The sequence below is a fragment of the Mytilus trossulus genome, chromosome 8, assembly GCF_036588685.1.
Source record: "Mytilus trossulus isolate FHL-02 chromosome 8, PNRI_Mtr1.1.1.hap1, whole genome shotgun sequence".
Taxonomy (NCBI): Eukaryota; Metazoa; Mollusca; class Bivalvia; order Mytilida; family Mytilidae; genus Mytilus; species Mytilus trossulus.
In genome coordinates, this window is record NC_086380.1 from 70,896,400 (window position 1) to 70,908,965 (window position 12,566).

The 12,566-nt window shown below is 31.7% G+C and overlaps 1 protein-coding gene across 5 annotated transcripts in view; it reads left to right on the forward strand.

The window, feature by feature from the left end:
• The window catches only part of LOC134681357 (TRPL translocation defect protein 14-like), a 37,788-nt gene extending 25,579 nt beyond the window's left edge, over positions 1–12,209 (forward strand). The window contains exons 8-12 of one of the 5 annotated variants that reach the window (XM_063540952.1): positions 130–225; positions 2,374–2,470; positions 4,956–5,047; positions 6,653–6,768; positions 7,110–12,209. In XM_063540952.1, coding sequence (XP_063397022.1) covers positions 130–225; positions 2,374–2,470; positions 4,956–5,047; positions 6,653–6,768; positions 7,110–7,296 — 588 coding nt within the window. In that variant the 3' untranslated portion in view covers positions 7,297–12,209. The other 4 variants (XM_063540953.1, XM_063540951.1, XM_063540950.1 and 1 more) reach the window with 4 other exon arrangements.
• Positions 12,210–12,566: the final 357 nt, after the last annotated feature.

Genomic DNA, 12,566 nt, shown 5'->3' on the forward strand with positions numbered 1-12,566 from the left:
TATATATAATGTAGGCTGTATGTAATAGATTGGGTATAGATACTGGTGATAGACTCAGTACCAACAGTAAAAAGAGGAAGTTCCTTGTCACTGGTGTACTGGATTGGACTGTAAGTATATATAATGTAGGCTGTATGTAATAGATTGGGTATAGATACCGGTGATAGACTCAGTACCAACAGTAAAAAGAGGAAGTTCCTTGTCACTGGTGTACTGGATTGGACTGTAAGTATATATAATGTAGGCTGTATGTAACAGATTGGGTATAGATACTGGTGATAGACTCAGTACCAATAGTAAAAAGAGGAAGTTCCTTGTCACTGGTGTACTAGATTGGACAGTAAGTATATATAATGTAGGCTGTATGTAATAGATTGGGTATAGATACTGGTGATAGACTCAGTACCAATAGTAAAAAGAGGAAGTTCCTTGTCACTGGTGTACTAGATTGGACAGTAAGTATATATAATGTAGGCTGTATGTAATAGATTGGGTATAGATACTGGTGATAGACTTAGTACCAACAGTAAAAAGAGGAAGTTCCTTGTCACTGGTGTACTGGATTGGACTGTAAGTATATATAATGTAGGCTGTATGTAACAGATTGGGTATAGATACCGGTGATCGACTCAGTACCAACAGTAAAAAGAGGAAGTTCCTTGTCACTGGTGTACTAGATTGGACAGTAAGTATATATAATTTAGGCTGTATGTAACAGATTGGGTATAGATACTGGTGATCGACTCAGTACCAACAGTAAAAAGAGAAAGTTCCTTGTCACTGGTGTACTGGATTGGACAGTAAGTATATATAATGTAGGCTGTATGTAATAGATTGGGTATAGATACTGGTGATCGACTCAGTACCAATAGTAAAAAGAGGAAGTTTCTTGTCACTGGTGTACTGGATTGGACAGTAAGTATATATAATGTAGGCTGTATGTAATAGATTGGGCATAGATACCGGTGATCGACTTAGTACCAATAGTAAAAAGAGAAAGTTCCTTGTCAATTGTGTACTGGATTGGACAGTAAGTATATATAATTTAGGCTGTATGTAATAGATTGGGTATAGATACCGGTGATCGACTTAGTACCAATAGTAAAAAGAGGAAGTTCCTTGTCACTGGTGTACTGGATTGGACAGTAAGTATATATAATGTAGGCTGTATGTAATAGATTGGGCATAGATACTGGTGATAGACTCAGTACCAACAGTAAAAAGAGGAAGTTCCTTGTCACTGGTGTACTGGATTGGACTGTAAGTATATATAATGTAGGCTGTATGTAATAGATTGGGTATAGATACTGGTGATAGACTCAGTACCAACAGTAAAAAGAGGAAGTTCCTTGTCACTGGTGTACTGGATTGGACTGTAAGTATATATAATGTAGGCTGTATGTAATAGATTGGGTATAGATACCGGAGATCGACTCAGTACCAACAGTAAAAAGAGGAAGTTCCTTGTCACTGGTGTACTAGATTGGACAGTAAGTATATATAATGTAGGCTGTATGTAATAGATTGGGTATAGATACTGGTGATCGACTCAGTACCAACAGTAAAAAGAGGAAGTTCCTTGTCACTGGTGTACTGGATTGGACAGTAAGTATATATAATGTAGGCTGTATGTAACAGATTGGGTATAGATACTGGAGATCGACTCAGCACCAACAGTAAAAAGAGGAAGTTCCTTGTCACTGGTGTACTGGATTGGACTGTAAGTATGCTGGCTTTAAGTAAAAAATCAAATGGTCTAATCTTTATTCAAAACAATAACGAGAAACACTGATGCACCACATCAACAAACAACAACTACTGAACATCAGATTTCTGACTTAGGACAGGTGCAAACCTTTACCCTTATCTGAAACAAAAGTGTACCATCACAACATAAAAAGACACACTTTAAACCTGCATTGAGATATATACTGTAGAAACATAAATTTTCGTGGGGTTAAAATTTCGTGGTTTTGTCTCTCTGTAAGATTTCATGGGAATTTAATTTCATGGTTTCCTTAAACTGTATGTGATTTTATTTGGAGGTTAACTTTTCTTGGGGTTTTTAATTTCGTGGATATATTCTTTCCACCAAATAAACAAAATTAAATCTAATATAAAAGATGTGGTATGATTGCCAATGAGACAAAGCTCCACAAGAGACCAAATGACGCAGAAATAAATAACTATAGGTCACTGTATAGCCTTCAACAATGAGCAAAGCCCATACCATAGCTTGTTTTATGAAAAATAAAAATAGAAAAAAAAATGATAGACAGCAACCACCAAATTACAGGCTTCTTGACTTTAAAATTATATTTTTAAACTATCAAAGATAATATAAATAACATGTTATATTGATTCTATTTTTAGATATTCCCTCCCCATCAGAAGTTTATGGTAACCCATGACTATCTTGTCACACCTAGTCGTAAAATGCAGGCCAGAATACGCAAGCGGGGACAAAATGGTTTGTTTATTTTTAGCTCACCTGGCCCGAAGGGCCAAGTGAGCTTTTCCCATCACTTTGCGTCCGGCGTCCGTCGTCGTCCGTCGTCCGGCGTCCGTCGTCGTTGTTAACTTTTACAAAAATCTTCTCCTCTGAAACTACTGGGCCAAATTGAACCAAACTTGGCCACAATCATCATTGGGGTATCTAGTTTAAAAAATGTGTGGCGTGACCCGGTCAACCAACCAAGATGGCCGCCACGGCTAAAAATAGAACATAGGGGTAAAATGCAGTTTTTGGCTTATAACTCAAAAACCAAAGCATTTAGAGGAAATCTGACATGGGGTAAAAATGTTTATCAGGTCAAGATCTATCTGCCCTGAAATTTTCAGACGAATCAGACAATCCGTTGTTGGGTTGCTGCCCCTGAATTTGTAATTTTGAGGAAATTTTGCTGTTTTTGGTTATTATCTTGAATATTATTATAGATAGAGATAAACTGTAAACAGCAATTATGTTCAGCAAAGTAAGATTTACAAATAAGTCAACATGACCGAAATGGTCAGTTGACCCCTTTAGGAGTTATTGCCCTTTATAGTCAATTTTTAACCATTTTTCGTAAATCTTAGTTATCTTTTACAAAAATCTTCTCCTCTGAAACTACTTGGCCAAATTAATCCAACCTTGGCCACAATCATCTTTGGGGTATCTAGTTTAAAAAATGTGTGGCGTGACCCAGTCAACCAACCAAGATGGCCGCCACGGCTAAAAATAGAACATAGGGGTAAAATGCAATTTTTGGCTTATAACTCAAAAACCAAAGCATTTAGAGGAAATCTGACATGGGGTAAAAATGTTTATCAGGTCAAGATCTATCTGCCCTGAAATTTTCAGACGAATCAGACAATCCGTTGTTGGGTTGCTGCCCCTGAATTAGTAATTTTGAGGAAATTTTGCTGTTTTTGGTTATTATCTTGAATATTATTATAGATAGAGATAAACTGTAAACAGCAATTATGTTCAGCAAAGTAAGATTTACAAATAAGTCAACATGACCGAAATGGTCAGTTGACCCCTTTAGGAGTTATTGCCCTTTATAGTCAATTTTTAACCATTTTTCGTAAATCTTAGTTATCTTTTACAAAAATCTTCTCCTCTGAAACTACTTGGCCAAATTAATCCAACCTTGGCCACAATCATCTTTGGGGTATCTAGTTTAAAAAATGTGTGGCGTGACCCAGTCAACCAACCAAGATGGCCGCCACGGCTAAAAATAGAACATAGGGGTAAAATGCAATTTTTGGCTTATAACTCAAAAACCAAAGCATTTAGTGGAAATCTGACGGGGTAATAATGTTTATCAGGTCAAGATCTATCTGCCCTGAAATTTTCAGATGAATCGGACAACCCGTTGTTGGGTTGCTGCCCCTGAATTAGTAATTTTGAGGAAATTTTGCTGTTTTTGGTTATTATCTTGAATATTATTATAGATAGAGTTAAACTGTAAACAGCAATTATGTTCAGCAAAGTAAGATTTACAAATAAGTCAACATGACCGAAATGGTCAGTTGACCCCTTTAGGAGTTATTGCCCTTTATAGTCAATTTTTAACCATTTTTCGTAAATCTTAGTTATCTTTTACAAAAATCTTCTCCTCTGAAACTACTTGGCCAAATTAATCCAACCTTGGCCACAATCATCTTTGGGGTATCTAGTTTAAAAAATGTGTGGCGTGACCCGGTCAACCAACCAAGATGGCCGCCACGGCTAAAAATAGAATATGGGGGTAAAATGCAGTTTTTGGCTTATAACTCAAAAAACAAAGCAATTAGAGCAAATCTGAAAATGGTCAATTAACCCACTAAGGAGTAATTGTCCTTTATAGTCAATTTTTAACAATTTTCATAAAATTTGTAAATTTTTATTAACATTTTCCACTGAAACTACTGGGCCAAGTTCATTATAGATAGAGATAATTGTAAGCAGCAAGACTGTTTAGTAAAGTAAGATTTACAAACACATCACCATCACCAAAACACAATTTTGTCATGAATCCTTCTGCTTCCTTTGTTTAATATTCACATAGACCAAGGTGAGCGACACAGGCTCTTTAGAGCCTCTAGTTATCAATTCCGAGAAAATATAATAAATCTTTTCAAGTTGCACAATTAATGAAAAATGGTATAAATAATTCAAGGTGCACAATTAATAAAAAAAATAATTAGAATAAATAATTCAAGGTGCACAATTAATAGAAAAATCAAATAATTTCTGAGTTCAAGAAGAATGCATGAAGTAGATTGTTGGAAATATATATTTTAAGGATGTTCTTAAATGAAATAATCTAGAATGTAAGTCTGAAGAGCATTAGTTACAGAACAAAGTATTTTATTATATCGTAGAAAAAAATCCTAAACTTGGCCTAAGTACATCCTGTAGTTGAAGAAAGAAATTGTTCAATCATAAATATTTGAAATGAAAGTAAAGATTATCATTTGTATTTCAGGTCAATGGACATATACACATACTATCCGCAGGCCGGAGATTAATGAAGAAAGTGTAGAACTCAGGATGGCCATTAATAGTAGAGATTACGAGGTCTGATATTTATTTACATGTACATATTTTTGGGGGCATGGGAGGCACTCAAATAGATTAAATATAGGCGGTTGCATTTTGTAAAATTTATAAGAATAATTGGAAAAATAAAAATTTTATTTTATGACTGGTCAAGGTCTTAAAAAATGTTGCTCATGCGCTCTATGCTTTTGTTTGTGGAACAGACCTAGATATAAGAAGAACTGGTATGAGTGCCAATGAGACAACTCTTCATCCAAGTCACAATTTATAAAAGTAAACCATTATAGGTCAAAGCACGTCTTCTACACAGAGCCTAGGCTCACATCAAAAACAGCAAACTATTAAGGGCTCGGAAAAGTGTAAAACTATTCAAACGGGAAAACCAACAGCCTTATCTATATAGAAAACAAGACATGAGAAACACTTATGAACCATATCAACAATGGACCACCACTGATCAACAGATTCCTGCCTTATGGTTTAAATGTTTTAATGGTACCTAGTTCATTATGAAGTCTTATTTCTGGTAGTTTCATCATTAGAATTACAATAAAAAGACTGAAAAACATATGCAAGAAACAAAGTCTCCCTCTGTTTGACTATAATTTATGAAAAAGATGACATTATTTGAACTTTTTTAATTGGGACTCAGCAGCCAAAACTGTGTAAACTTGCGTCACAGATATACAACACAACTGACTAAATAATTCAAACAAAAATACAAAATACAAAGAATCCAACAAAAATTTATTGCAGTTATGGTATATATACTTTTTCAATAAATACAAATTGAGTAAAAAGTAAATACAACTGTACAAAGGTTAACAAAATATAAAATACACTGTAAAAATAACTTTTATCCAAATAGCACCTTTTTGTAAAAAAAGGCATTTTACTGCATTGACATCTTTGAGTAAGACATCTAGTGCAACATATCTTTTTAGATTAGGTCTCCCTAAGGCATTTGTTCTTATTTTTATCACAGTCAAGAAAACATATATATGATAAAAATGAAATGAAAATAAGAAGATTTTGTATGCATGCAATGAGACAGCTCTCCACAAGAGACTTAATTACACAGAAATTAAGAACAATAGGTCCCTGTATGGTCTTTAACAATGAGTAAAACCCATTATCACATATTTGTTACCAATACGTTGGGTTTTGCATATCATGCATATGTAATTAACTAAAAATTCCCTGCAGCAAATAAGAGGTTATTGGTTATTGTGCCCTGATTCCAAATGACATGACGTCATTGCATCCTTAACAATAGGTTTGTGATAAAATGTTTTAAGATTTTACCTTTTATGTTTCATTAAATTGTTATAATTGACCTTTTTTTTTCTTTTCTGCAGAACTCAAATATGTTATAAAAAGATTATCTTTTCCATATTGGCCCGGGTATCGTCCCTTGACCCATATTGGCCCTTGGCTAAAGCCTCAAGGCCGATATGGGAGTTTCAGGATGATACCAGTACCAATATGGATAAGTGCATGTTATAATCTATACTTACACTATAAAGTTGTTGAGTCAGAAGTACTTTTGTGGATGCATCTTGTAATCATATATGTAGTGAATTAGTTTCTTCAGTAGTTGTGATTTAGAATTGTTATTTATAGATTTTATTAGCCCAAAGAGATTATAGACATTACTCCATTTACAAGAAAAGGACCTGCTTCCTGTGGAACAACCATTATTTCCATCTAGATGAGTATGAAGATCCATGCCCTCCAGGGTGAGTCTATAAAGTCAAATAAATAGTTTAAGTACAATACTCTTGTCTGGTCACGGTAGTCCTAATACAAAATTTGTGTTTGAAACATCAAAATTAGTTATTTGTTTGGTCAAATTCAATACATTAATACAAAGAATTGAGAGTACATTTTTTTATGGCTTGTATGCAGACTTTTGGTTAAAACCACTTAATTAAATATCATAAGATTAAAATTGTTCTTTAAGCCACTGCAATTAAATAAATTCTAATACTATAAGATTCTATCTGAATGTGAATGAAATCAAATTTTTAAATCTGAAAATATAAACAATGAATAAAGTTGAATATTTTTTTTTTGACAGGTGTAAAGGATTGATCCTTCTAGAAACATACACAACCCTCGAAGGAGATGACTTAAAAGTTCCAGATTTTCTACAGATCGAACAAGAAGTGACTGGAAATTCCAAATATTCCATGTTTAATTTATCAATAAAAGAAGAAATGGACCGAACCAAAAGTGATGCTTCTATCGATAGTAGAGATGTGTAAAATCCTTAGATTTTCTTCGTATATTTTTAATCATCTTGTCAATGTTCAGGTGCTCAAATCAACATATGTTTTAAATTGGTTTTGTTCTGTTATGTCCAGGTGTTTTAACAAAATGGACATAAAAGATTGTTCAAGTTGTAAGATAAGACCAAATCTAGGAATATATTTCTACCAAATTTTTGTTAAGTTTAAATTTGTTCATTCCCAAACAGTTCAGAAGAAAAAAGTACAGGCCAATTTGGTTCCCTCCAAAACTATACCTCTTCCTTCCAATGCTTTTGTTCTTTGGGTTTCTCAATCTTTTTGTGTTTTGAAACTACCTTATTAAGGATGTTTGCTGCTCAGTTTCAAAATAAATAACTTTCCATAAAACCAGTATATATTGATAGGGGATTAATTGAGGAATCAAAAAAGTTAAAAAAAATATAGGGGTCAATGTGCTTGTTTTCGAGATATTAGCCATTGAAATTTTGGCGGGAACATGTTCTCTCTTGACTTTTCATAGCTTTATCATTGACCATTTAAAAATGGCAAAAACTGTCAAAAAATAAATAAGATTTTATAAGACTTTTACAAATGGCTTATAATCATACATGTAAAAGATTCATAAAAAGAAAAATGGGGGTTCATGGGCAATTTGTTTTAAGGCATTTAAATGGATAAAACCAGAGGATTTCGAAAATCTGACAAAAATTACAAAACATGACAAGCAAACATCCTTAAGGGCTTTACCATTAAAATGGAGGATTTGTTCAATGTTTTATTATTATTTTAATGTCCCTGCCCTACTGGATTATCTTGTAAACCGGAAGATTGTATGACAGATTTGTACATGAATGTTTAAGAATGAACCAGGACTCTTTGTTTTTCATATGGTGCAATTTATTTTGCATTTGATCAGGGTTTGAAATTAGCAGGGTTCCCACTAGCCAATGACTCTTTAAATTTGGTGTGTGCTACTAAAATTTATGTTTTTCTTGTATAAAACTATATATATTGATTTCAAAAATTTAACTTCAATGATGCTTTGTTATTACAATTTCCTAATAAGCAGATATATAAGCTGAGTCTGATAGAAATCGACCTTATGCAAGTGCACATTTATGTGTGCATGTATACAAATTAGATTCGTTTGAGGAACATTCAACATGTTCAAATAGGAAATAAAAGTGTTTTATAGAGTTCTTAACACAAATCAATTTTAAAACTGTTACAGACCTTTGATAGAGATTTTATTTCAAGCCAAAATATGATAACAGGTAGATTGATTTACACTTGCATAAGGTCGATGTTCTATCTGGCAGAACCCAAATGTTTACAGAATTTCCTCCATAAACAGTCAGGAATGAGCATTTGAACAAGTAGCATTCATATGTCAGTATTTTAATTTTGTGTTACATGTATCCCTTAGACTCTGTTATTATTGTGTTGTTTTGACACATGATACACTTTGTTACATACACATTCATACAACAGTTGTTATAGAATTATTTCTTGTTGAATTTTTCATAAATTTATTTTTTGGCAAACTGTTTGCTGCATAAATGAAATTATGTATAGATTGATTTTAGTGTCAATATGCTCTTTTGAAATTCTAGTATTAATCCATTTTCTTTAAATTTAATGATGCATTTGTAGAAGGCCAAAAAATATCCTATTAATGTAGGGAATATCAATTAACAAAAGATAGATAGTTATTTTTATATGCCTCCAAGATTCAAATAGGAAAAACAAAAAATTGGGAAAAACCTATGTTGGTATTATCGGAAGGTTTACCTTTTCCAACAAAATAAGGAGGGAAAAGAGCCCAACAATTAAAGTTGGCATTTTGTTAACCAAGAGAAAACTATAAGGTAAGCAAGCAATTGTTTTCATTGTTTTTGTCTAATTTTATATTGTGGGAACTGAAGTCACATGTTGTTTATTTATAACTTTTTTATTTACATTTTCATCATTTGCTGCTGTTGAATTGTTTTCTGCTTCATTTTTGTGCTTGAATTTTTTATTCATTTATTTCACATTATAAGACAAGTCTTCACATATCATAACTATGAAAGAGTCTCAAATCAGTCAATTTTCATATCATTATTAAAATGTTTAGATTTCATTTCAAAGTTATATAATTTTAATTTTTATTAACCTGGCAGAGTTGCTTTATCTTGACAGGAATAAGGAAATATAAAATTGATAAGTTTGAGGGGATGAGTCATCCCAAATTCCAGATGTTAAAGTATTGTTACCTGGATTAATCATTACTTCCCGAGTTCGATAGGTGTAAATCCCTAATTCCCACACAAAAAAAAGTCAATCTCGACAACCCAAAATGTCATCCTGCTTCTCAAAATTGACAGCTACCTCTACAATTCCGTTCCAAAAACCTTATATTAAAAGAGATTCTTCATCCTAGTCATCTATTGTCAATTTTATTACAATGTCCTTAGTAACATCCCGGTGTAGAACATTTTATTTAAAGTAGATTTATGGAAGCTATCACTTATTTAATCAGATTCTACCAATTGCTGTAACATTTAATGTAATTTTTATAAGGAACTGCAAAATTTTGATTCTTATTGTACAATGAATTTCACATTCTACATAAACTAGGTTTCTGTGTGCATTCAACCATTCATGCAATTTCAAAGTGCTTTTCCTAAGTATTATGTACTGAGTAATCAGACAGCCCCTTAATATATAATGTTTCTAAGGCAGCCTTATTTGTTATGGATAGTAACTTTTAATAGTTTTGTGTATCACTTACATTCTATTGAAATATGAATTGTACTGGATTGTATGTATGTTTTTTATTGACTGAAATCTCCAATTGTGTTATGATCCTTAGTTTATTAATCTTTTTAAAGGATTTGATAAGTGCCACTATTTGACACCTGTTTTTCCTCTTTTAGCGATTTTATACCAAAATTACCGAGCTAGATATACACGTCTTACATTTACCAATAGCAGGCATGAGAATATATTGTTGAATATTTCAGTCACTAGTTATGTTCCTTTATAATGCTTCATGCAAGCAGGGGCATCATCATCTGTCTGATGAAAACATTCTCCATTTATTTGAATATCAATTTGATTCGCCAATCATATTATAAAGAAAGATAAAAAAGTTACTATATATTTTATCAAAATGTGCATGGCAGTTTTGTATTTGATCTGAAAACGTTTTTTAAAGAGGCATTATCTTTGCATGAAATTATTTTAATGTTTGTTACAAGTGTATTTTGATTTTTCCCAGAATATCTCCTGAATGAATTTCATATCTAATTTAATAGAATAATTGTAAGATATATTTGTATATATATATGTGAATCAACATAATTTATTACCATAGTGTTCATGTATATAAAATACTCCACAAAACACACACTGTAAATTCAGAATAAAAATGATGTCATATATTTTTGGAAATCTTTGGCTACAGACAATAATTTGAAATGGATTAATGGCAAACCTTAAAAGGCTGTCTAATGAAATAGTATTACCAAAATACAGATTTCAAGCTTTATAATTTTGTAGTTCATATTTCTTGCAATAATGAAAACAACATCACATAATTTCTGAATTTACAGTTAATTTCATTTCAGTATCTGCTGATGTTGTGTTTAAGTTTATGGATTGTATATGTTACCACCAAAGTAACTGTAGACTTGCCAAATCTTAATCATAATTTTATAAAGTCTGGAGTATTGTTTACTCGCAAGAAAAATTGTGAAGTATTTTATTACCAAAGTAGAATTTTTTAAAGTTGCTATTAAGGCCCCTTAAGTGTAAATGTTCACATTTTGTATTTGGTTTTCATAAACAATCACTTAGATAACCCTTATGTTTGACTATTGTCAGAAATAAAACTATCAGAAACCTATTGGTTTATATGTAGGAGAAACTTGAAACATTATATTTCATTTAACCTGTGAACATCATAATTGTAATTGAATTTGTCTTTGCATGCAGCATTTATACATGCTTAGGTAAATAGACATTTGACAAATTAAATATGTGATCTGCAGATACATTATGAAATTGACTTTCGTCTCAAAAGCTACTGAGGGTGTAGAAATTATTTTATTCAATACATTTTATTTACCAAAGGATTGAATTAAAACTGAATTTTGAAATAAATTTGTATTACTGTCCGTCCAGACAAAGTGAAATCTCTGAAGTATTTTGTGTATCTCATTTACGTTGAATTTTAAAATAACAACGCTCAATTCTATTTTCTGTTTTGGAAATTATTATATTATCCGATTAAATTCCTTCCTGCAAATTGTTTAAGGTGTGAACCATTGTTAAAGGTCTATGAAACAGAGTGTATAATGGAGTTTTGTCATAAAGGCTCCCAAATAAAAAATGCAGGAGTGTGTGGGGCTTCTTTTTTTACCTCAACTGTGTTTCAGTCATATTATTAAATTCCTCATAAGTTGGGATTCTGTTTTTGATTCAAATTAATTATTAATCATTTCTGTATAGACTAAATACTTATGCACTAAAAATTATTGAATTCAGAAAAAAAAGTTAGATTGTGTTTAATAATATTAAGTTGCTTGATTATTTACATTAACTAAAAAAAAGAAGAAAAATAGCTCATTGATATAAAAAGAAAAAGAAAGGTATTTATAATAGTACAAAGGCTTAAACCTTTGATGGTGTAAAATTGCAAACAGGGAAATACTTTACAACTTGAATATGCTTATTGAAGTGATATCAAATTAAACAGCTTTTGCCAAATAGCAAGTTTGTTTTTCTGTAGTAAAATTTACCATTTTTGTAGGGTTTAAAGTCCATTGTTTAATTCATTTATACCAGGTTTTAATTGAGTCCTTCTATCAATGCATGTTGAAAGTATTTTCTTATTCTTTGATTAATATTGTTTATTGAGGTTTGTCTAATAAAATGATTCTTTTTAGTTTATGTTTTGAGTTGTCTTTCATTTTAATGAGTGCTAACCATAATATATGAATCTATTAGATAAAGGTTTACTGGTTTATTAGTCAGACACACAGATACAAGTAGTTTTTGATTGCATTAAACCACAATTATCTGATAATCTTTTATACCAGGTTTCAATTGTTTCATTCTGTCAATGCATGTTGAAAGTATTTTCTTATTCTTTGATTAATATTGTTTATTGAGGTTTGTCTAATAAAATGATTCTTTTTAGTTTATGTTTTGAGTTGTCTTTCATTTTAATGAGTGCTAACCATAATATATGAATCTATTAGATAAAGGTTTACTGGTTTATTAGTCAGACACACAGATAC